The sequence below is a fragment of the Megalobrama amblycephala genome, linkage group LG14, assembly GCF_018812025.1.
Source record: "Megalobrama amblycephala isolate DHTTF-2021 linkage group LG14, ASM1881202v1, whole genome shotgun sequence".
Lineage (NCBI taxonomy): Eukaryota > Metazoa > Chordata > Actinopteri > Cypriniformes > Xenocyprididae > Megalobrama > Megalobrama amblycephala.
This window is the reverse complement of record NC_063057.1, coordinates 5,753,961-5,780,451: the sequence shown is the minus strand read 5'-3', so window position 1 is coordinate 5,780,451 and position 26,491 is coordinate 5,753,961. Positions and strand designations below refer to the sequence as shown.

Below are 26,491 nucleotides of genomic sequence, written 5' to 3'. Positions count from 1 at the left end.
TGAACTAATCCTTTAAAGTTAAAAAAATGATTAGAGTTTAATGCAATGAAAAACAACCTACAGCTTTATGTGTTGATATTAATAGTGTAAATTAAAGAATATTTTGCTTTTTCATACTCAAAATAGTCAAGTATTCTTGTATGACACTAGTTAAATTGAGTTAGGTTAAAAGGATATGCTACTGATTACCATTTTAATTTTTATAAATTGTGATCATTAAAGTGAGATTAAACAAAATGGCGAACAGAACCTGAAAGCTTCTTACGTTGTTTAAACAAAATTCCAAAACGGTTATAGAAGAATATTTTAGCAGAATCTATGGCTGCCAAGGTTAAATTTTGGAGGAGAAAATGAGAACGCGAGAGAGAAAGAGAGAGATAAATGCAAATTATGGAGCGAATGAGAGAGAGAGCGCATGCAGGCAGGAAATCAATAAAGAGCTGTGGGATATTTCACACAATGATTGCACTGCCTTGACCGTGACCTGTGCTTCCACGCACAACCAGTCATAAGCAAATCGCTCTGGGTTTGGACTTGCTAATGGAACAGGAAGACAAGGATAATGAATCATGATGATAAATGCACTTTTAAAAGATTCACTGATGGGTGAACATCTGGCTAAACATGATTTTATGCAGGAAATGTTAAAATTATCCTTCTCGGGGGCTGTTTAAATATATCTGGTGGCTCCCTACAGCCAAATCACTCTTGCAACCAGAATGAATAGCAAAACTGACTGCTGATGGTGCTGTTTAGCATTGTGGAATTATTTTCATGACAATTAAGCAAATTTTAATCCTCTCCACCAACTGTCTGTAGCAGTAGCAATAAAAAAAACCCCACAAAAAAGTATATTATTACTAAATATAGTGCATAATTTGTTCTAAAGTGCATAATCTGTAACTAAAAAATGTGTACTAAAAGTACTAAATTAAAAAATTAATAACAATAATATATATACATTTTTAGTATATATATATATATATATATATATATATATATAAATAAATGTATGTGTATATATACACATAACAATACATATATATATATATATATATATATATATATATATATATATATAAAATGTGTATATGTATTATTTTTTAATTTAGTGCTTTTAGTATACATTTTTTATACAATAAAAAATAAATATGTATATATATACACATATACATACATGCATATGCGCACACACACATATTATATATATATATATATATATATATATATATATATATATATATATATATATATATATATATATAATATGTGTGTATGTCCTAAGATGTTACACTAGGGAAATTTAATTTGCAAACTGTAGTTAATTGTCTAGAAAATGTCACAATCCTAAAAAAATGCAAAAAAAAAAAAATGCAAAAAAAAATCCTAATGGTACTAAAATAGGCTCAAAAAAAATATATATATATATTTTTTTTATAATTTATATATAAATATATATATTTAACATTTAATTTTGGGGTGAAATATGATCCGGCTCAAAAAAAATACACAAACAGATATAGTTATACAAAACAAAACAAAAAACCCTGCAAATGATTAGTGTTATATTAATTTTTATGACTTTAAGTTAATTCTGAAAACAGACTGTTACAAAAACAAACTCTGAAACATACAAACATATGACAACTATAAACATCATCCTTCTGACATCTAGCCAGTGCACATTTAATCTGTTCGGGCAGAAATATGCCTACACATCGCTGAAGGCACTGACCAACATGGCAAATCCCTCCATCTGTGTGTCAATCTGAAGCGGTGTCCGTCTGTCTCTCTAGCTTGCCTTGATATGCCTCACCTCACTGTCTTGGTCCAGTTTCCTACTGACTCATTGCAAATGGAGGAGAGACTGAGAGAAACAGAATATATAACATTCAATTACTTATACACACACACACACACTCACACCCATCTGCACACATGCACAAACACCCTGCACAGATGCGCAGACAGACACACACACACAGCTTCAGGGGAAGGGTGACCCAGAGTAAACTCTTCGACCTCATTGGGGCCTCTCTGACCAGTTTTAAAGATCAGTCTCAGTGTTCCTGTTAAAGAGTCTTGGATCTGAAGAGCTTGCTTTGGGTCCTGGGTTAATAATCCCACCCATCCTGACCGAGATGTCTCTAGTATCCAGAGTTCAGGCTGTTTTTAGTGTCCGAACTCTATACAGAGTGTCAGGTCTCTCTGAACCGCCTCGGAACAAATGGAGGAACATCTCTATGGGGAAAGAGAATGAGACAATCTTGAATTATTTCAAGAGTTTGAAGTAACAACAGCAGTCATCAGACGGATAAATAATGTAACGTGAATGTTAAATGTGCTTACGAATGATGGTTTTCAATACTTCATCAGTGTCTCTGAGCACTCTGTTACTGGTGCCGTTTTTAATTTCAAACCCTGTCAATCATGTACATCACCATTTCAATTGTCCTGCCCATTTGAGAGATCTATAAATTATGTAAAGAAGCAGAACTTCCAATATATTTTCCTCATGCAATAGTGCTGTATGATGCATCTCAAATAAATGCTGTTCTTTTGAACTTTCTATTCATCAAATGAGGGTCAATTCAACACTGGATTTGCACAAAAGACAGCACATGCTAGTGGATGAATTGAATCAACTCCACAGCAACTACATAAATTTATCCACTAATCATTCAGAAACGTCCAGTTTCATTCTAAAAGTTGTAACTTCTTCCTGAGTCTCTCCATCAGTGTCGACTCCGGTTTGAACAATGTAAGGCTGAACACCGTTACTGACAATCCTCATTTTGGCTGCGTGAGATTCTCCAGCTTTGTTGTTGTTGAGCAATCGAAGCGAGAGCTGGTAAAGCTCCGCCCTCTTCTGGAAAGTGGGCCGGGAGCAGCAGCTCATTTGCATTTAAAGGGACACACAAAAACAGTCCTTAATCCGGTTTGAGTCCTTAATCCGGTTACGTTCACACACAGTTCGGTTATTTACGACCGCATTCTACAGGGAGTGCAGAATTATTAGGCAAGTTGATTTTCTGATCATATTTTTTTCCCAAGCACATTTTACCAATTCCAATCCACATCAATCTTAATAACTACTATTAATATTGTTTTTAATCATTTATAAGTGATATATAATTGTTCATGAAGGCTGGAAATGAAAAATGCCTTATATTCAGGTGTGCAGAATTATTAGGCAAGTTTTCTTTTACAGGCAAAATGAGCCAAAAAAGAGATTTAACTCAGACTGAAAAGTCAAAAATTATTAAATACTCATGAGAAGGACGCAATACTAATGCAATACTAGAAATTGCAAAGTTAAAGCATGACCAAGGGACAGCAAAATGCTCATTGGGTCAGCGGGGTCAGACAACAACAGGTGGAAAAGAAAAGACACATGTTAACTGCAAAATAATTAAGAATTAAGGTGAAGAATTAAGTGTGAAACCATCAGGAACCCTTTAGTCTCCAGCGCCACCATTTTCCAGAGCTGCAACCTACCTGGAGTCTCCAGAAGTGCAAGGTGTTAGGATCTCAGAGACTTAGGTTAGCTAAAGAATCCTAAAAAATGACCTGCACTTGATAAGAATCACAAGCTGAAGTGTTATAAAATACATGAAGACTGGGTTTTAATAGGGCTTATAGACAGACAGATTGAGAGTGACTCCTGAAGGACCAGCACCACATCCTCTTGTACCACTGTTTGAAGAATTTATCCAGAATCTGGCAGTAAGGTGTTTGAGTTCACTTTTAGTCCATCTCTTATCCTGAAATGTCTGTCTTGCAGAGATGGACTAAAAATGATCTTCCAAAACTTACTGCCAGATTCTGGAAGATAAATTCTTCAAACAGTGGTACAAGAGGATGTGGTGCTGGTCCTTCAGGAGTCACTCTCAAGCTGTCTGTTTATAAGGCCTATAAAAACCCAGTCTTCATGTATTTTATAACACTTCAGCTTGTGATTCTTATCAAGTGCGGGTCATTTTTTAGGATTCTTTAGCTAACCTAAGTCTCTGAGATCCTGAGACCTTGCACTTCTGGAGACTTCAGGTAGGTTGCAGTTCTGGAAAATGGTGGCGCTGGAGACTAAAGGGTTCCTGATGGTTTCACACATAATTCTTAATTATTTTGCAGTTAACGTGTCTTTTCTTTTCCACCTGTTTTTGTCTGACCCCGCTGACCCAATGAGCATTTTGCTGTCCCTTGGTCATGCTTTAACTTTGCAATTTCTAGTATTGCATTAGTATTGCGTCCTTCTCATGAGTATTTAATAATTTTTGACTTTTCAGTCTGAGTTAAATCTCTTTTTTGGCTCATTTTGCCTGTAAAAGAAAACTTGCCTAATAATTCTGCACACCTGAATATAAGGCATTTTTCATTTCCAGCCTTCATGAACAATTATATATCACTTATAAATGATTAAAAACAATATTAATAGTAGTTATTAAGATTGATGTGGATTGGAATTGGTAAAATGTGCTTGGGAAAAAAATATGATCAGAAAATCAACTTGCCTAATAATTCTGCACTCCCTGTATAACCGAACTCGCACCTGTAAATTTTCAGGACATTCTTGGAATGTCAAACTGGTTGTCTGTCACTCATACAGTGCGAGAGAGCCTGTGTCTACTGTGTGTTTTAAGTTTTCATGTGGTTTCGGTAACTTACAATGACAGAGATATGAAGGTTTTGGATCCAGTCACTGCTCTCCAGTGTTTTAGTTTTGTGTTACGTGTGACTCAAATGCTCCGCTCTCCACCCAGATATAAACACTGCTGTCGGTTAATGAAGATATGATGGATGAATTCGATTCGCTCGATTGGGCTCATCATGTCGAAAGTTAAGACTTTTCAGTTTTATGGACGTCACCATCTTTGGTGATTGTCACTACTAGTTATTCGAGATGATACTGGAAGTTGCTTTGTGAACGGGACATTTTGAGACTCTCACCTGTATGTAAATGCGGCTGTCAAACCCAAAAACTGACAGTGTCAATGTAGCCTATTTGTACAAGATAAATAAGCCAATTCCACACGGTTGAGGATATTTCAAAGGAAACCATGCTTCCTGTGGGGTCTTAAAGCAGTCACCGCTGATGTGCTGCTTCTAGCTGTTGTGAAGCACCGATCCATGTCTTTGAAAAGGTCACACACAAACACACTTACCACAGTCCTTTGACTCCCGCACTTCTCCTCTGTTGGGAAAGGCTGTAGATCTCCTGCAGTTGTTTCCTCTGGTCTTCGCTCAGAGGAGACGTGAGGGACTGATACCAGCCTGCATCTGAACTCTGAACGCCTGCAAAAGGACATGTTTCCAATGATTGGTGTTACAGTTTTTATTAGTTCCAGAATTTATTTTGATATTCCAAAATTATATATTATATCAACTGATATTTGGAGAGTTTACATGCTATACAAAATCTTTAGTTATTAATTAAATACGTATTTAACCAGTCAGAAACTACACTACTATTGGAGGCAAAAAAAGATAAAAAAAATAATTTTAACCTAAAATCTTAATGTTGATTAAAACGAGTGTTTGACAAGTTGTGCAACAACTCCTCATTTATTTAATAATCATCAATATGGAGTAGGATTTTGGACAAATGAGATTTCACTGTGGGTGTGGCTGCCCTATGCAAATATGGCGTAGTGTGACATATCTTATATATAATAAATGTATTATGTAAATGTAGTATGTAAATGTGCATTTCAGTATGTTATGGAATAGAAAAATGTGCATACGGAGCAGGGAGGCGGTGAAGAACTGATATTCATCCTCTCCGTTGTCGTAGTCCAGTGGTGTACTGTACTCCTCTAACGGGGTCCCCTCAAGACCCTCATCATCCCAGTATTCATCATCGTCCTCATCATCTTCATCTTCATTATCATTCCCAGTGGGAGCGCCGGACGACTGCAGGGCCACCCCTTTCTCTCCGACCTCATCCTCATCGCTAGGAATCTCCTCTGGAAAACAGACATTATGATGAATTTCCCTGCTCAGATTCCAGCGAAGAGGAGGGGTTAATGTATTCTGGATCTTGTTGAAGTAAAGGTCACTTCTAAATATAGAGATTTCCAGGGTATGAATCAACCGGCCCCACTAATATGAAGCCAAAAAAAGCTCATTGTACATGATCTAAGAGATTTACAGAGCTTACAATTGAACAATAGCTGTGTAAAGCTCCGCCCTCTTCTGGAACGCGGGCCAGGAGCAGCAGCTCATTTGCATTTAAAGGGACACACACAAAAACGACGTGTTTTTGCTCACACCCAAATAGGGGCAAATTTGACAAGCTATAATAAATGATCTGTGGGGTATTTTGAGCTGAAACTTCACAGACACATTATGGAGACACCAGAGACTTATATTACATCTTGTGAAAAGGAGCATAATAGGTCCCCTTTAAGGCTTGTTTTCAGGGAATATGTCTTGAATTAAGTTCATTTTTCCTGATTCAAACAAACTTTTAACTAAATTTGGCTAGATTTATGCTAAAACACAATCTCTGCACAGGTCTCTCCAACACAAACTATGTACAAACATACTAGAAGTATGCAAACTGGCACGCATCTGATGTCTGTCTCACAGAATCATAGTATCAATAAACCTCTAACTCCAACAGTATGATGCAGTCAGAATTCAGGTCAGGGGTGTAGTGTCGTGAAGATCAATTTAATTCGTTTGAGTCAAGTGCTTCATGCCCAAAGGTTCAGAATCATGTTAAACTAACTCGTGCAAGTCTTTCCTCCATTTCCCATGTCTCCAGGGCCCTGTTAGAGATATACAATCAGTTCTCAGTCGTCCGTAAAGCCTGATGACTAAAGACCAACCTGAAGCTATATGCCAGAAATAGTACTTCCTGTGCAGGGATTAGGTTTACCTGAGGTGAAGTTGATGAAGCTGTGAGATTAATACAACCATACAGACCACCAAAAGCAACAACAAACAGAACATTGGACTTGATAGGTCTTAATTACATTCTATTTACTGTGATCTTCTCTTAAAGTGGCCAATTTATACACTTTGTTTTACCCTAAAAGTCATTTATTGCACTAGTCAAGGTTTTTTCAAAAGACCTCCATTGACCCTTAGTATTAAAGTAATTGCTATGGTACCTTTAAGGGTTATATTATGTAAATGAGGTCATTTGCATATAGAAGTCTTAAAGTTATAGATGTTAATACTTTGAAAGTGAATGCTTAAAGGGATAGTTCACCCAAAAATTTAAATTCTGTAAATAATTGCTCAGCCTCATGTCATACCAAACCCATAAGACTTTTGCTCATCTTCGGAAAACAAATGAAGATCTTTTTAATGAAATCTGCGAGCTTTCGGTCTCTCCACTGACAGCCTACGCAACTACATTAGACATCATTAGAAAGTAATCCATGTGACTTCAGTCTTCAATTTTATGAAGCGACACGAGTGCTTTGTTTGTGCAAAAAAAAAAAAAATACATAATTTACGTGCATCAGAGTTTAATATTATATTAAATATCATATAATATTAATATTAATGTTAAGTGGTAAATTATGTTTTTTTTGCACAAACAAAGCACTCACGTCGCTCAGATTTCATTAAAAGATCTTCATTTGTGTTCCGAAGATGAACGAAAGTCTTACGGGTGTGGAACGACATGAGGGCGAGCAGTTAATGACAGAATTTTTATTTTTGGCTGAACTGTCCCTTTAAGAATGTCTCTCCCATAATGTCACACACAATCTCACCATTTTCCTCCTCCTCTGAGCCTTGAGCTCTGGCGAGCTGCTCTGGTTTGTTGAGCACTCGGGAGGCGTAGATGTGCTTTAAACCCAGGAAGAGGAGGAGGATGGAGGGGACGATCTGACCCACTACTTCCTCCAGGACCGCAGGGCGGCTGGGCAGCTCCATCAGAACACTGAGACCAATGATGCACATCTTACGGTCATGTAGTCTGTGGATGACAACAACAAGCAATCATATATTTTATACATTACATTAAATATGTAATTTGATAAATATGAAAAATGTAATTCAATTAAATGTTAAGGGGTGATGATTGAAGATTTCTAAGAGAGCTAATAAGATGGTAATGTTACTCATAAACGAGAACTGGGAAATTCAGAATGTCAAAATCTGAGAATTAGAATTGAATTATGAATGTTTCTGGAAATACTCCATATTGTGAATGCATGATAACAGGTTTATGAATTATTCATACTGAAAATGACAGCAGATAACTAGATTTTCCGCAGTTACATAAATTGAAAATTCTAATTCAGTTTACTACCTCAATTCAAATTCCATAATTTAACAGAAATTCTAAAAATCAGTTCTAACATCAGCACAAATACAGACAAAGGTATTTAATCTAAATCAGTCCCTGTTTATAAAGTGCATGTGACCTTCTGAACTAAACAGAAAGCATTTCCTGTGCAAACAGTCTCACCCTACGAAGAACTCTGTGTCGTTCATCCATTGGTTGATGAACTGTGCTGTGATTGGCTCCGGGCTGTGCGGGAAGCGGATGTTTTCCAGTGTATGCATCAGCAAGGTGGGGTTGTAGTACAGAGCTGCAATCACCACCTGAAGACACATGGTGCGGAGCTCGCTGGACTTCACGCCACGTGTTAACCGTTCCAACACAGCCTCCACGAACAGAGGGATACACTAAAATACATACACACACAGACACCAAATGTGAAACAAGAGTCTTTTATTCCCTATTATGACATATATCAGAGTGAAACAGCTTCTCAAACAAGAAAAAATGAAGGCAAAGACTTGATTTTGTCCATCGGGAACTGATTAGATGGTGGTGGTTTGCTATTGCTGTGATGTCATATGAGTAAATGTCATCAGAGAAGAGAAGAGATGTCGATGCAAAAGGGAGCGGAAGTTATTTTGGTCCTGTTTACACCTGGTATTAAGATGTGTTTTGGTCCAGCGAATCACAAGTGGACGACGCTAAATACAGGCGTAAACGGGGTCTAAAACATTTTGAGCTTGTCCACTTTCGACCACTTCCAGAGGTCGAATGTGTTCGAACAGCCACTAAAGGCCGCTTACTGACCTAATGCATGAACATTAAGGAACGTGCGCTAGCCAGACAGGATTTAAACTTTGTCGGCTGAAGACCCAAGTTTGGTTTGACGATGAAAAACGTAACAAGCACAATGTAGTCTTGCGTCTTTCAGAGCAGAAACTAAAGCTGATGCTTTCTGTGTTTTTCTGTTGTCTCCTTTCGTGTTCATATGTAAACTGTGTGAGCTTATTTCATCCATTAGATTAAAAGACCTTAAAAAGCCCATACATTTACCCACCCATAGACGCTGCCCTCGAAGAAATCAGCACAGAAGTGGTTGAAAAAGGACAAAAGAGACAAATTAAAACACCAGGTGTAAATGGGCATGCATCTCCCTCATCTACTTGTGATCTGATCGACCAAAACGCATCTTAATACCAGGTGTAAACAGGGCCAAAGATTAAAGATTATGAGGGTACATGAATTTAAAAAAAATAATGATGTGATAAATCATTCATATTACATTAAAAAACCAACAACAATCAAAAATTGTCAATATAGATTTCACGGTGACTTTAATGTGCACTTTGATATTGCTAATTAAACCATCAATACAAAATTATACAAAAATACAATTAAAACTATTAAAAACATTGAAATAAAAGCTGAAAAAAATACTGAAAAAAGCTGAAATAAAATTAAATACAAAAATTAGATTTTTAACAAATTACTAACGGGAAAAAATAAAAAATAAAACAAATAAAAATAAATTAAACCTAAATAGTAATAGCAAAAATATGCAGTTGAAAATATATAAATAAAATCTAATTCAAAAACGTAATAAAAACTATATTGGTATATAGATAATACTAAAATAACACTGGTCCTGGCACACAAAAAAAATGGATGTTCGTCAACCTAAACACACGACTGACCTGGTCAATGCCACGTCCACGGCACTGTAATATAATGACCTCAAGAAGTTTGGCAGCATGGCATTCTGGGTCCTCTCCAGCATCACTAGTTAGGACCTGAGGGGATGAGAGGTCAAATTTCATAAGCATTTGGAAGCATTAAATAAAATAAAACTTTAAATGGAAGAATTGAATAGAGGAAACACATGTTAAGACCTTTTTGCACATGGTGTAAATAACCTCCAGGTACTTGGGGTCAGTCAGCAGCATATTTGTGTCCACAGTAACATAATTGTGCAAGAGGGGCATCATATCTGCATCAACAGGGTAATATATCACATCATTAAGCGAGTCCTCGATATCACCGCAATCATTTTCAAATGACTCAAGTAAATATGCACATCCATCAACTTAATGACTCTTTCAACCTAGTTCAATCACGACATGAGTTATAGTTTAAGGTGGAGCGGAGAGATCAAGTCTGGGCTTGGCTTTCGGCTGCGTTTTATATCCTAGGTGCGGTATCTGAGCTACATGCGTGTCTGAGACCTGTGAAGTAGTCAAAGCAGTCGTGCTGGAAGACGTCGTAAAGGACCCCCAACAGCTGCCACATCTGAGGGGAGATGGAATAACAGGTGAGTCCAAACGCCAGCGACAAGATCTCCTCATAAAACTCTGAAAAAGACAGAGGGAATGTGATTGATCGCTCCTGAAACAGAGACAGCAAGTTATGAGGACATAAAAAAAAAAACAACGTATATGTAACATATAATGATTGATATCGAAATTTTAAATCAGAGCTCCATCATGTGGTCAAATGTTGTAATATTTTTTGTAAGGTGTGTTCACAATAACAGCAATTAAAGAGATAGTTCACCCAAAAATGAAAATTCTGTCATTATTTACTCCCCTTCAAGTTGTTCCAAACCTGTAATTTCTTTGTTCTGCTGAACACAAAAGAAGATATTTGGAAGAATGTTTGTAAATAGACGCTCGGCGCCTTGTTACACTCCTGGCATTTAAAACAAATGAAAAAAATATGCTAGCAGCGGGAAAAAAACGCTTTGGTGGACACGCTGCAATTCACTGTCAATGTGAACACACCTTAAAAAAGGTACAATATGTAACTTTTGGCCCTCTAGAGGTTGAAAACAAAACTGCATGCATTTTGCGGAAGAACATTGTTTTGGTTGTGCGTGACTGTGCGGACGAATTTCTTACTATTGACAAAAACACGTTTTGGAAGAAGGATTGATGATGTACAGTACAGTCCAAAAGTTTGGAACCACTAAGATTTTTAATGTTTTTAAAAGAAGTTTCGTCTGCTCACCAAGGCTACATTTATTTAATTAAAAATACAGTAAAAAACAGTAATATTGTGAAATATTATTACAATTTAAAATAACTGTTTTCTATCTGAATATATTTGACAAAGTAATTTATTCCTGTGATGCAAAGCTGAATTTTCAGCATCGTTACTCCAGTCTTCAGTGTCACATGATCCTTCAGAAATCATTCTAATATGCTGATTTGCTGCTCAATAAACATTTATGATTATTTTCAATGTTGAAAACAGTTGTGTACTTTTTTTTTTCAGGATTCCTTGATGAATAGAAAGTTCAAAAGAACAGCATTTATCTGAAATACAAAGCTTCTGTAGCATTATACACTACCGTTCAAAAGTTTGGGGTCAGTAAGAATTTTTATTTTTAATTTTTTGAAAAGAAATTAAAGAAATGAATACTTTTATTCAGCAAGGATGCATTAAATCAATCAAAAGTGGCAGTAAAGACATTTATAATGTTACAAAAGATTAGATTTCAGATAAACACTGTTCTTTTGAACTTTCTATTCATCAAATAATCCTGAAAAAAATATTGTACACAAATATTTTGTACAATTGTACACATTAAATGTTTCTTGAGCAGCAGATCAGCATATTAGAATGATTTCTGAAGGATCATGTGACACTGAAGACTGGAGTAATGATGCTGAAAATTCAGCTTTGCATCACAGGAATAAATTACTTTGTGAAATATATTCAAATAGAAAACAATTATTTTAAATTGTAATAATATTTCACAATATTACTGTTTTTACTGTATTTTTAATTAAATAAATGTAGCCTTGGTGAGCAGACGAAACTTCTTTTAAAAACATTAAAAATCTTAGTGGTTCCAAACTTTTGGACTGTACTGTATTGACTCATTATTTAAATAGTTAATTTTGAACAAAAAAGTTACATAGTGCGCCTTTAAGAATCTTTATGGGTCTTTAAAATTATTATTGAATGTAATTAATGACCCACTAAAACATTTTATATTATGCAAAAATGTATGATAAATAATCTTGAACTAGAAAATAGTGTCAACACACACACCTGCCATACCTATGATGGGTTTCTGGAGGACGAGACCAATCACCTGCAGGCATATTCCCTCCAGCTGTTGACTGATCTAAGACAGAAAGAGAGAGAGAGAGAGAGAGAGATGAAACAGCTTCACAAACAGTCTTTTCAGCCACACAGTATCAATATTTCTGTGTTACAAATAATCATACATAAGTACTGGGATAAAAGCTTATAGTTCGGATATAAACACTGATGTCTACGGAAGTTATCAAAAGAGCATCACCTTTTTAAAACAAGTATTTATGAATGAGTCATTGAATCATTCATTCGATCCATTTTTTTTTTTTAAATAATTCATTCAGATCAATTAAACATTTTAAATAGACTGCAGTAATTAACATTTTGTCAGAACCTCTAGTAAATTACATGTTATTTTGTTTAGTTGTCTTCAGAATCATGATCTCTCTTAAGGTGATGATACACGGGGCAACTTTTTGAGCAATGTTGCCGAGCAACGTTGCTTGGGCACTTTCCCACTGAGAATGAGCAACAAATTTATATCTGGATACGTTAGATCGGTCGTGGGCAATTTTTTGAGATCCTCCAATCAGAATGTTAGCAGCCGATCATGTGACCGGTTCGGAGATTTCAGAAAAAATTCAAACAAGATGGCGGCCTCTCAGCGGCAGTGGAGAAAAGGAGTGTGAACTTTTATCTTTTTACGCTAGTAAGTTGTCATGCGTCAACCCAAAACAGGGAATTTACCCCATATACTGCTTAAAATACCAACAACTGTCCGAAAGTAATGCGTGTATGCTGTAATGAAGCTATTGAATGATTTCTGTTAAATACTAAAAAGACGGGATTTTTTTAACGTCTCTAGTAGCGTAGGCTGTAGGGCGTTTGACATAGAAATAACTTTTGATGCGATCGACGCGGGTTCGAATCCGCCTTTTGCCGAACTCGCTCTTCTCCCTTTTCCTGTCACAAATCAGATCGGAAAGGCATTTATTTTTAATAAAAATGAAGAAAATATTTGAAAAGTTGAAATAAAGTGCCTAACAAATGTTTATAATAAAGTATTTATTGAGTTGGCAATAGATTTGCTCATTTCTGATTAGTTGCTGCCAATTGTCTGTTGCCCTAATTAGTTGCCCTGTGTCTCATCAGGTTGCCCGTTGACGGCAACATTGCCCAGCAACATTGCTCAAAAAGTTGCCCCGTGTATCATCACCTTTAGACACAAAAAAAAATCGTAATTCTCAATTTATCCCGAATCGTGCAGCTCTAGTCTCAAGCATGTGTCCAAACCTCTTTTCGGTCGCCCATGACTGTGAGGATGGTGTCTATGGTGCTGAGGATACCGAGGGCCATCACGGTCTTATCTTCGCTTTCCTCGTATTCTTCGCTCTGCAGAATTTTGCTGAAGATCTCAGCCTGCGCACAAGAACCTATTTTAGGATGACTCCGTATGTTTTAACCAAAACAAACCGAGAAAGAAAGACGAGTGCAGTACCAGGTTCTGTGTCATATCCACAGCGATGACGGCCACTTCGTCACTGTATTCACAGATCATTTTCTGAATGACACTGGTGAGGTCGTCGTTTTCCGTTTCTTTGATGATGTGCAGCAGCTCCTGCATCACAGGCCTGATGAAGGGTCGGATGTAAACCTTAGCTGCACTCACACGAGACAGAGAGAGTTTTGTAAGTACTGGAGGGGCAGAGCAGCCTTTCATTTAAATAGGTTAATCCACTTCTCTCTTAAACCAATTACAGAGAGTAAACCAATTCAATTTAGCATAATTAATTTGATGCATATTAAGTGCGTAAGTGTTCTGCATTTTGTTTTCAAATGAAAACAGACAGATACATTTTCATTATGTTTGTGGCTTGACAAAGCCTCTTACAATTATTTGATTTAAGCTTCATATTCTGTCAGTATATCAGTAACAGTGTCCGCAAGCAGTCAAAACACCCTTGCAACTACATAACAGACACTCAAAACATCTTAGGAACAATCAAGCAACCTTAAAACTTCACATCATTAAACTGCTCAATTATTGAATTATCAATTATTGAGAGAGTGTGTGATTGAGTGTGTGAGTGTGTGTGATTGATTGAGTGTGTGCGTATGTGATTGTGTGTGTGTGTGTGAGTGTGTGTGAGAGTGTGTGAGAGTGTGAGAGAGTGTGAGAGAGTGTGAGAGAGTGTGTGAGTGTTTGTGTGTGTGAGAGAGAGAGTGTGTGTGTGTGTGTGTGTGTGTGTGTGTGTGTTTGTGTGTGTGAGTGAGTGATTGATTGAGTGAGTGCGTGTGTGTGTGAGTGAGTGAGTGACTGAGTGTGTGATTGTGTGTGTGAGAGAGCGTGTGATTGATTGAGTGTGTGAGTATGTGATTGTGTGTGTATGAGTGATTGAGTGTGTGAGTGAGTGTGTACGTGATTGAGTGTGACTGAGTGATTGAGTAAGTGAGTGTGTGTGTGTGTGTGTGTGTGTGTGTGTGTGTGTGTGTGTGTGTGTGTAAGTGAGTGACTGAGTGTGTGATTGTGTGTGAGTGAGTGAGTGATTGAGTGAGTGAGTGTGTGATAGAATGTGTGTGTGTGTGTGTGTGTGTGTGTGTGTGTGTGTGTGTGTGTGTGTGTGTGTGTGTGTGTGTGATTGAGTGAGTGCCAGAGAAAGCCCAAACCTTGTTCCTGGTTCCTGACCAGCGTCTGCAGTGCAATGGCTGCCTCCACTTTGACAGGCATCTCCTTGTCCTCCACCAGGTTCTGTTTGACGAGCTCCACAGCATTCCTCAGGACCAGCTCGTTGTGGAACTTCAGAGGACTGAACGAGTGCAGCACCCAGCATGACTGCACAGAGACACACCAGAATTACATCTCTATGGAAATGTGCAAAATGTACTTTTAAATTCATCTAGTCATGAGTTAGTGAACTAGTTGGTCATGTCCACCAGAAACCACTCTTTATATGGACTATGAGCACACACCTCATAGATGACAAATAAAAGGTAATTGAACAAAACTATTTTAGTCCTCAAAATAAAATTAAAAAAAACGAGACTTGCAGTACCAATTACGCATAATAATGGGAAAAAATCTGACAGAAGGCGATTTGAAGTTTGGTAGTAATTGTCTTGCAATTTATTGTTGAGGAGCGGTGCTTTGATGGCTGTAGCGGAGATGCTTTAAAAGGATGAATTCAGAAACACAACTTTTTGTGCTGACAGTCAGTCTAATAGTTCTTTAGAATGCCAAGACTTGCATCTCTACATTTTAATTAAAAAGACATTAAATCTATAGAAAAACCCACTGACTAATCTGCTGTTAGGATGACTAGTTGACCATTCTGACCAATCATATCCTAAAACTTTAAAAAAAAATGTTTTGTTTTTAATTGAAGAAATAAATAAATAAATAAATATATATATATATATATATATATATATATATATATATATATATACAGTACAGTCCAAAAGTTTGGAACCACTAAGATTTTTAATGTTTTTAAAAGAAGTTTCGTCTGCTCACCAAGGCTACATTTATTTAATTAAAAATACAGTAAAAACAGTAATATTGTGAAATATTATTACAATTTAAAATAACTGTTTTCTATTTGAATATATTTCACAAAGTAATTTATTCCTGTGATGCAAAGCTGAATTTTCAGCATCATTACTCCAGTCTTCAGTGTCACATGATCCTTCAGAAATCATTCTAATATGCTGATCTGCTGCTCAAGAAACATTTAATGTGTACAATTGTACAAAATATTTGTGTACAATTTTTTTTTCAGGATTATTTGATGAATAGAAAGTTCAAAAGAACAGTGTTTATCTGAAATCTAATCTTTTGTAACATTATAAATGTCTTTACTGCCACTTTTGATTGATTTAATGCATCCTTGCTGAATAAAAGTATTCATTTCTTTCATTTCTTTTCAAAAAAATAAAAATAAAAATTCTTACTGACCCCAAACTTTTGAACGGTAGTGTATAATGCTACAGAAGCTTTGTATTTCAGATAAATGCTGTTCTTTTGAACTTTCTATTCATCAGGGAATCCTGAAAAAAAAAGTACACAACTGTTTTCAACATTGAAAATAATCATAAATGTTTATTGAGCAGCAAATCAGCATATTAGAATGATTTCTGAAGGATCATGTGACACTGAAGACTGGAGTAACGATGCTGAAAATTCAGCTTTGCATCACAGGAATAAATTACTTTGTCAAATATATTTAAATAGTACACAGTTATTTTAAATTGTAATAATATTTCACAATATTACTGTTTTTTACTGTATTTTTAATTAAATAAATGTAACCTTGGTGAGCAGACGAAACTTCTTTTAAAAACATTAAAAATCTTAGTGGTTCCAAACTTTTGGACTGTACTGTATGTATATATATATATAAAGCAAAGTATAAATCTGAGATTAAATACATTGAACTAAATAAAAATTAGAAAAGTTGCTTTGGCAACTAACTGAAAAAAAGTTTAAGCTGAAATACTAAAATTACGTTAGTTAAAGAAGACTAAAAATGGAAATAAAAAAAAAACATTAAAACTATTTAGAAATATTAAAAAAGCCTAATGTCAAAAGCACATAAAATTACTACAAAAATAAAATTATATATAAAAATAAAATAAATAGTGCTATCTCGATTAATCGCATCTAACATAAAAGTTATGATGCAATTAATCGTGATTAATCGATCTGACACCAATAAAAATAAAAAATAATTCAAAATAGTAATAAAAACATTGCTCCATCCTAAATAGTTTACCATTTAAGAATCTCATGTGGCATATAAAAGGCTGGCGGTGAACACTCACCCGGGCCCTCAAGTAGCCTAGATTAGAGTTGAGCAGAGGAAACACATAGTTTTGTAACATGAGCTCCATCTGGTCCCTGTACACCCGCTTCTGAAGAAAGAGAAGGACATGCGAAAACACAAATGTAGAAAGATTGTAATTAAACTGGGGTAACACAGCAATTCTTGCTAAATAAATCTAACCTTTAGCAAGGGTTGAGCCAAGGTGCCGATCACATGCAGCGCCCCATCCTTCCTGCGGGGGTCAGCGTTGGGATCCATGAGGATCTGATGGCAAAACTCCATCATTTGGGGCAAGACCTGAGAAGGACACGGAAAGGTCATTTTGAACAAAATCAGGCCAAAGCGAAGTTCGTTTGTTGTTCGTTTCGAGAACAGCCAACAGCTGGTAAACTACCATTGGTCCATGGCGATTACATATTAGGTAGTTGCACTCCACCTTCTCGGATGTGGAAATTAGGGCTGTTCGATTCAGATTTTTTAAAAATTGATTCTTTGCTCTGGAATCGATGGAGAGAATCAAACTGTTAATCACTCAAACCCCATAATCTAAACATCTCTACTTAACCGCCGGTCTCGCACATCCACCACGTTTGTAGTTTTTTAACACTTTTTATTCATGTTTGTAGATCTAATCGAAAACTCAACCAACGTGCAAATGGTTGTGGGCAATATTAGCCATTAGACTGATCACCATCCGGGACCCTCCAGGTATCTTTGGAATACTCAGTTCAACATTCTACGATTTGAGACACACCAATTCTAATTTCGAAAACTATTTAGTACAGATAGTATGTGAATAGGGATGCACACTGGAGAGCTTCCTTATAGTAGAAATTGAAGTTGTAATTCTACTTGAAAGAGACACTGATACTGTTTTTCATGGCTAGTACAGTAAAGCTCTATTTAGGGGGCTTCGGCAGCATTTTTTTTATCTCAGACCCCATAAAAATGTGCAATTAACTTTAAAAATCATATGTGAATGTGTGACCTCTGCAGAAAACAACATTTAAAGCTATTGCATTTCTTCCCTTGCTGTCCTTGTATCTCTAGCAAGTAAATTTGATGAAATCTAAAAGAAGATTCTTGGAATATTTCTTTGGAATGCAAATGTAAACACCAGCTCTGGAGTTGAAGAGCGGCCTGAGGGTGGACTCACCTCCTTCCTCTTCCTGGCTGCTGTGCACAATAGAGTCTGAGCGGCCGTGGCAGGGGACACATGATCGTCATACACATCTACAGCAGCACACACACACACACACACACAAGGAACCACAGATCAGTCAGTCTTATCGTAATGCAATCCAAAAACAACAGGATCCTCCTAAATTCACTGACAGAGGAAATTAAACTATTTGCAAGCAGGCCTGGGGATATAGCTAAAAATATCAAAAATATTTATCTTATAATTTAAAATAGATATATTAAACAAATCATATTTATGAAAATATTTATTAAGTTGCGTGACAAGGACAGACAGTGAAATGAGTGCAATGACACCATCTTAAGGAAACTTAAAAAGAGTGAAAATCTAGTTAAAAATAAATAGATATAAAAAACTACATTAAATAAGTAATTCATTTTAATAAAATTAAGAGAATATATGAAAAATATTATGCATATATATTTTTAGTGATGATGTAAATTCGATCAATACATTTTGAATTGATGAGAATGTGGAAATAGTGCATTAACACCATCTTTATGAAACTTAATGGCCAAAAAAAGCACACTGACTGAATTTCATGCGGATGTACTCGTATGGATCTTCCTGCCATAGTCTTTCGTCTTCATCTTTATAGCACATCAGAGGAAACACCACCTCCTGAGTTATAGTCTGCAGAGACACAAATATTACGAATGTTATCATTTATACGAAGTCATGTGATGCTATTCCTCAGCCGTTTCCCACCTGCATGTGCGGTTTCATCTGTCTCCACGTGAGTGAGTGCGAGACGCCCTGAGTCATGTAGCTCAGCGCCTGCTGGAGGACGCGAGGACTCACGTACTGCCTCTGTCTGTGCTGGTCGATCACTTTTAACAAGACCTGCAAGGAAAAACAGGACTTGATTTAGAAATCTTAGAGGTCACTAAACAAAAAAGTGAGTTAGGTTTCGTCATGCTGTTTGGGCATGATATTTTAAGTTCTTTTAAGTACCGTGAAAATACCATCACTGTACCATGGTACCACAACAATATGTTCCTGATTGTGCAAGGTGTCAATGTCAACACTATAAAAGCTGTTCACACCTGCTGGATCCCTACAGCATAAGTCTTCAAGAAAAAGTCAGCGAACTCGACATATTCCTTTGTGACATTTCCTGGACTCCCATATCTGGAAATAGATATAAAATCAGTATGAATCAATGAATAATATAATATAATATAATATAATATAATATAATATAATATAATATAATATAATATAATATAATATAATATAATATAATATAATATAATATAATATAATATAATATAATATTAATTATTGAGATAAAAATTAGTTGAATTAATCATACAAAAATATAATATATAAAAATAATATAATAGGCATTTTGATAAAAAGTTAATGTAATTAATTATAAAAAATATACAACTAATATGCAAAATTATTTAAAATTATTGTGACAAAAAAATGAATGCAATGAATAAAAAAAAACAATTATTTTTACATAAAGTAATATAAATATAGTAATATATAATATAGTTATTTTGATAAAAAATTACAACTAATATACAAAAACATAATATAATATTCCAAATTATTGTGATAAAAAATTAATTAACTGAATTAATCATACAAAATACATAATTTAGATAACATAACATAATATTCAAAATTATTTTGATAAACATTTATGTAATTAATTATACAAAAAACTAAAATATACAATATTCAAAAATATAATAATATAATATTTCAAGTTATTTTTATAAAAAAATCAAATTAATGTAATTAATTATACAAAAATGTACAACTAATATACAAAAATATATAATATAATATTCCAAATTATTGTGATAAAAAATGAATTAACTGAATTAATCATACAAAATACATAATTTACATATCACATAATATTCCAATTTTAATAAAAAAATTGATGTAATTATACAAAAAATATATATATATATATATATATATATATATATATATATATATATATATATATATATATTTATTAATTCCAAATTATTGTGATAAAAAAATTAATTATCTTTGTATTAACCATACAAAATTATAATTAATTTAAATAATATAACATAATCCAATTTTGATAACAAATTTATGTAATTATACAAAAATGTACAATATATAAAATAAAAAAAAAACATTTTAATTAATGTAATTAATTATACAAAAATATTTAAAAAATTAATATAATACAATATAATTTCCCAAGTTGAAAAATTAAAAAAACATTATCATTGAGTGCTTCTCTGTTTTTAATCTGCCATTGTGAAAAGTTCATTTCCTATTAGAGGATCAATAAAGTTCTTTCTATTATAAATGACCACATTGTGGTCTGGTTTGTTTAATCACCTCTCGAACATCCTCGTGATGATGTGCAGAGCCCATTTTTTGCATTTCCACCAGATCAGTTCGGGTCGATCGTCCTCATCAGCTTCCAGAGTTTCCTGAGAATCATTCAGCAGAGAGTTACAATATAATATCTGCCCATAATAACTTAACTGTTAACCGCTTCACAAACTTACCGCTGGGACGTCCCGATCCACAACTGTCCGCAGGATCTCCATCCAGTGGTTGATGACTGTGTTATTGATCAGCTGAAGGGGGAGGGAATACTGCGGACACACACATACAGGGACTCAGCAATGACGCGTCAGGACTAATCAGGTAAAGAAATGTCCACACACACACACACACACACACACCTGTACAAGTGCATGGAAAATCTTTAGGATTTGCTTCTGGATGAGAACTGAGATGAAGGTGGCGTCAGACAGAAGCTGAGTGATGAGCTGCTGGATCCGCGGCAGGAAGATCTGCATCGCAGCCAACAGGGGGTCCCGTTCCTCGGCCTTCTTAAACCTGCCCACCACAGAAACATAACGATCAACTTTCAAACATACTTCATTTAATCTTTCATAAACCTCTGATTTAACCAGCTGCTCTGATTGAAACAACTGCTGCCCACACAAAAAGTTAAAGGGACCTCATCCCACGTAAGGAACTTTAAAGTTATCATGAAATCAAACTTGAGGATTCTTTTTTGTTACGGAACCCGAGGGCAGGACAACCTGTCACTCTCATGACATCACTGCAACAACCATCCATACACCCAATCAATTCCACATGGACAAAATCATGTCCTGCCCTACTTTTATTCTTGTTGCGGTTTCATGTCGAATGGCTTACGGTTCACTCACTCATAGTTTTTGACGAGTTGGTAAAGAGCGAGCAGACTCCCGTACCAGCTCCCACTGTTCTGGGACTGCAGGTACAGGTTAATCTTGTCCACTACGCCCGTCCACCGTCCCGGAAAATCGTGTTTTATTATGGCACGCAAACATACTGTCAGCTGAGCCCTGTCAATTGACAAAAAAAATCATTTTCAAGTTAAAACACCTGTAATTCTTAAGCAATGTCGTAGTCGCACAACTGACCCACCTTATGGACTCTGGACAGCGAATAATGGCCTCCACCATGTTTTCTCGGATCTGTCCGCGGTCGTTTTCATGGATGTTGAAGGGAAACACCACCTCTCCCAGCGTGGGCTCTCGGTCCTGCCAGTACTGACTCACCATGTTCTTCAGGTAGATGGCAGCTAGAGGAAGAATATGATGTCACTGGCTACTTCATCCAATCAGAATGCACAAAATCTAAAGGGAAAGATCTCAAACACTCTTACCTGCCTGTCGCACAGGAAACTCCACCTGGTCCGACACAATGATCTGCAGCAGAGTTGGGGCAAAGTTGATAATCTTGTAGGACTGAAAAAAAAAAAAAAGAAAGTACATTTTAAAATCATGAGGTTGATTTTTGTAAACAATATCTGACTGATTTATCTTCATTAGAGTTGTCAAAAGCACCAACTTCGACACCAAGTTGGTACTGAAATTTAAAAAATGTGACGCTTTGAGCGCTATTGAACGGATTTGTAAACACCTCTGATTGGCCATTGTGTTCAAGCGCTCAACAGACATGTCTGTGATTGGCTACAATGATCAACGCTTCAAAAACATGTTTCTAAATAGACATCAATGACGCTCTTCACCGAGCGCTTACACAGATACACACGGGAGTTTTTGAAAGCAGGCGTCTATCTGCTTTCAAATGCTCCCGCTTTCAAACGCTCAGTGTGTAGTTCATTGTAGACAATCACAGACATATCCGATGAGCGCGAGAACACAATGGCCAATCAGAGGTGTTTTTACGAATCCGCTCAACAGCGCTCAAAGCGTCCTATTCTTAAAATTTCAGTACTGATTGCTACCGAAGTCGGTACTTTTGACAACTCTAATCTTTATTCATGTGTTGCTGTTCTCAGTGGTTCTCAACTGAGATCAGCAAGTCATCACCCACTTTAGCAGCAAATTATCATACAAAATTGATGGTTTCATCCTACTAGTATCTAATAATTCAATTCAGAACCACTGAAATAGCTCATAGAGCAAAAATCACAAACCTGTTAACTGTCACCCCCTTTTGAAGCATAGATCTGAACTTAAATGGTTGTAATTCATGAATACTTTGGAATAAAGACCTAAGGGTGGTCTCTTTTTTAAGAAGACCTTCATTCATCTTCAGAACAAAATTAAGATATTTTTGATTAAATCCGATGGCTCAGCGAGGCCTGCATAGCCAGCAATGACATTTCCTCTCTCAAGATCCATAAAGGTGCTAAAAACATATTTAAATCAGTTCATGTGAGTTCAGTGGTTCTACTTTAATATTATAAAGAGATGAGAACAAAACTACTTTTTAACAATATCTAGTGATGGCCGATTTCATAACACTGCTTCATGAAGCTTCTGAGCTTTACGAATCAAATCAGTGGATTGGAGCGCCAAAGTCACGTGATTTCAGCAGTTTGGTGGTTTGACACGCGATCCGAATCACTGATTCGACACAAAAGATTCATAACGCTCTGAAGCAGTGTTTTGAAATCGGCTATCACTAGATATTGTTAAAAAGTCGTTTTTTGTTTTTTTTTGGCGCACAAAAAATATTCTCGTCGCTTTATAATATTAAGGTAGAACCACTGTACTCACATGAACTGATTTAAATATGTTTGAGAGAGGAAATGTCATTGCTGTCTATGCAGGCCTCATTGAGCCATTGGATTTCAATAAAAATATCTTAATTTGTGTTCCGAAGATGAACGAAGGTCTTACGGGTGTAGAACGACATGAGGGTGAGTAATAAATGACATTATTTTCATTTTTGGGTGAACTAACCCTTTAAAGCGAAAGCAGCTTCAAGATATAGAAGTTTAAGTTTACTGTAAAGCATACACTACCAGTAAAAAGTTTGGAAACATTACTATTTTTAATGTTTTTGAACAGTCTCTTATGCTCATTAAGGCTGCATTTATTTTATAATAAATACAGAAAAAACAATAATATTGTGAAATATTATTACAATTTAAAATTATGGTTTTCTATTTTAATATACTTTAAAATATAATTTCAGCATCATTACTCCAGTCTTCAGAGTCATTAAAAATAGTAATGTTTCCAAACTTTTGACTGGTAGTGTATGTACTGTACTAAACAAAATACATATTTAAAAAAAATAATTTGGACTCGAGTAAGAGTGTGTATGACGCCATCTGCTGCAATCACATGGGGTTTTAGAGGTCTTTCAGTCTGGTTTTAAAGCCCTTCATAATACAGAAACTGCACTTTTAAAAGTTTTTAATGATCTCTTATTACTCAGATTCTGCCATTCTTATGCTTTTAGACCATTTGACACCATTGATCACAATACCCTCAACTCTCTGCAGGATCATTGTGTTGGTATCAAAGGCATTGCTCTGGAGTGGTTTAGGTCCTATTTATCTGGCAGAAAGTTTTCTGTCTGCCTTGTCCCAGTCTGTGCCCCTTTTTTGTGGAGTCCCTCAAGGCTCTATTCTAGGCCCAATGCTGTTGTTTGGGTGTTTGTGATTCGCTACTGCTGTGATGTCATGTGAGTGACAGGTTGATCCACGCTCACGCCACTAAACACGCCATCAGAGAAGAGATGTGGTTGCAAGATTATGCGCACTCTTGAATTTAAAAATAATCTGCACAGATAAATCATTTAAAGGATTAGTTCACTTTCAAATTAAAATTTCCTGATAATTTACTCACCCCCATGTCATCCAAGATGTCCGTGTCTTTCTTTCTTCAGTGGAAAAGAAATTAAGGTTTTTGATGAAAACATTCCAGGATTTTTCTCCATATAGTGGACTTCAATGGAGCCCAAATGGTTAAAGGTCAAAATTACAGTTTACAGCGATCCCAAGCGAGGAATAAGGGTCTCATCTAGAGAAACCATCGCTCATTTTCTAAAAAAATAATTAAAAATGTTATATGTTTCAACCATAAATTAACTAGCTCTCTTGTTCTTCTTCTCTATTTGAATTCCAGCACTTCTAAGTGTATTACTGCCCTCCTTAGGTCAAAGTTTGAACTAAATTGTCATATTCAATATGCTAGTGCAAGTATATAACAATTAGTTCAAACTTTGACCTGTGGAGGGCAGTAATACACTTAGCAGCGTCTACACTGCTGGAATTCAAATAGAGAAGAAGAACAAATGAGCTAGTTCATTTATGGTTCAAACATATAACATTTTTAATTATTTTTTAGAAAATGAGTGATGGTTTGTCTAGATAAGACCCTTATTTCTCGTCTGGGATCGCTGTAAACTGTAATTTTGACCTTCAACCGTTTGGGATCCAGTGAAGTCCACTATAAGGAGAATAATCCTGGAATGTTTTCATCAAAAACCTTAATTTCTTTTTGACTGAAGAAAGAAAGAAATGAACATCTTGGATGACATGGGGGTGAGTAAATTATCAGGACATTTTAATTTGAAAGTGAACTAATCCTTTAAAAGATACTGCAGTATTTCATTAAAAAAGTGAGAATTGTTTATTTTGATTTGATATTCTCACCATTAGGGTGTCAAAATGAAATGCAATGAACTGAACTGAAATAATATAACTAATTGGACTGAATCTTTAAAAAATAAGATTTTAGCAGGCACAGAGAACTGACTTTAGGCTATATAGGGCGCTTTGTGTTGGCTGTGCGGATTGCACAGAATTGCATCAGTGGTCTGTAGCAATGGTGATTTACATGCAGCAGAATCAGGACACAATGAGAAATGTCATATCACAGTACAACATCAGACTATAAATTCTGCAGTGCACATTCATTCATAGAGATATTATGGGATTACTACTCTTTTGCATTAAAAATAAAACAGATCAGATCTTAGAATAAAGCACAGGACACAAATATCACTATAATTTAGTCCATTAGGAGGATAGACTGTCAGAAGAGGACCGCATCTCTCTCTATTGTTGCACACTGATGCCATCGATGCATTACAAGTAGTTTGCAACCCAATGAATACAAAACCAATCATCTAAATAGTCAGCAAAGAATAAATAGTGCCGTAATCAGACACATTTGTATTATATTAGTCTTTGGCATTACAATCAGGCCCACATTCACTGAAGGCATCTCTGGTGTTTTGGTGATTCTGTTCCCCAAAGAAACTTCTCCAGATGGATCACTGACCTGGTTGAGTTCATTCTCAGCCGCTAGCCTCAGTTTCGGGTCTATTGTGCCCTTCAGAGCCTGTATGATTCGATTGGGATCCATTAGGCCCGATGCGATTGATTAATTTGATTAAACTTTGAACTATCGGGAGATGCGCGGACGATCAGACGTCTCGGATCGTACAGGCAGCCCTGCCCCAGTCTGCCGTCAAGCGACTGTCATCGTCGCAAAGAACAAAGCCAAAGCAAAACGTTTACGGCAGAGGCTGGCATGACAACTGCTGACCACACGAAAAAAATTAAAGGGACCTCATTCATACCTAAAACATGTAAACTGCATCTAAATAGAAATAAAACTGCACGAAAATTTGACAATTATGTAAAGTAAAGATTTGTGGAGTTTGAGGAGATAGTTAAAAACGAGCATTTATAAACGTATATTTATAAACTTATATAATATCTTATAATATATATATATATATATATATATATATATATATATATATATATATATATATATATATATATATACATATACATATATATATCTTACAAGTTTATACATTCGGAATAGTTTTGACTAATTATTTTGCTAAATTTTAATGAGTGTTTGCAATATAATAAGGTTTAATGTACAGAACAATATG

At 35.7% G+C, this 26,491-nt stretch overlaps 1 protein-coding gene across 2 annotated transcripts; it reads right to left on the bottom strand.

Annotated features, from left to right (window-relative positions):
- Nucleotides 1-1,557: 1,557 nt before the first annotated feature.
- On the bottom strand, nucleotides 1,558-26,097 carry ipo8 (importin 8). 2 transcript variants are annotated; one of them, XM_048156064.1, is made up of 25 exons: nucleotides 25,864-26,097; nucleotides 21,981-22,062; nucleotides 21,740-21,896; nucleotides 21,499-21,657; nucleotides 21,004-21,160; nucleotides 20,824-20,913; nucleotides 20,651-20,745; nucleotides 19,357-19,441; nucleotides 19,019-19,153; nucleotides 18,844-18,943; nucleotides 18,266-18,342; nucleotides 17,290-17,406; nucleotides 17,108-17,197; nucleotides 14,954-15,119; nucleotides 13,785-13,945; nucleotides 13,580-13,705; nucleotides 12,299-12,374; nucleotides 10,468-10,593; nucleotides 10,135-10,232; nucleotides 9,940-10,035; nucleotides 8,429-8,649; nucleotides 7,728-7,933; nucleotides 5,742-5,963; nucleotides 5,163-5,292; nucleotides 1,558-2,241 (listed from the first exon to the last, which is right to left on the bottom strand). In XM_048156064.1, coding segments are annotated over exons 1-25 (3,057 nt in total). In that variant the 5' UTR covers nucleotides 25,948-26,097; the 3' UTR covers nucleotides 1,558-2,240. The 2 variants fall into 2 exon arrangements, with proteins under 2 accessions (XP_048012021.1, XP_048012022.1); XM_048156065.1 differs by having other exon boundaries at nucleotides 12,308-12,374; nucleotides 25,864-26,096.
- Between the last annotated feature and the right edge of the window lie 394 nt (nucleotides 26,098-26,491).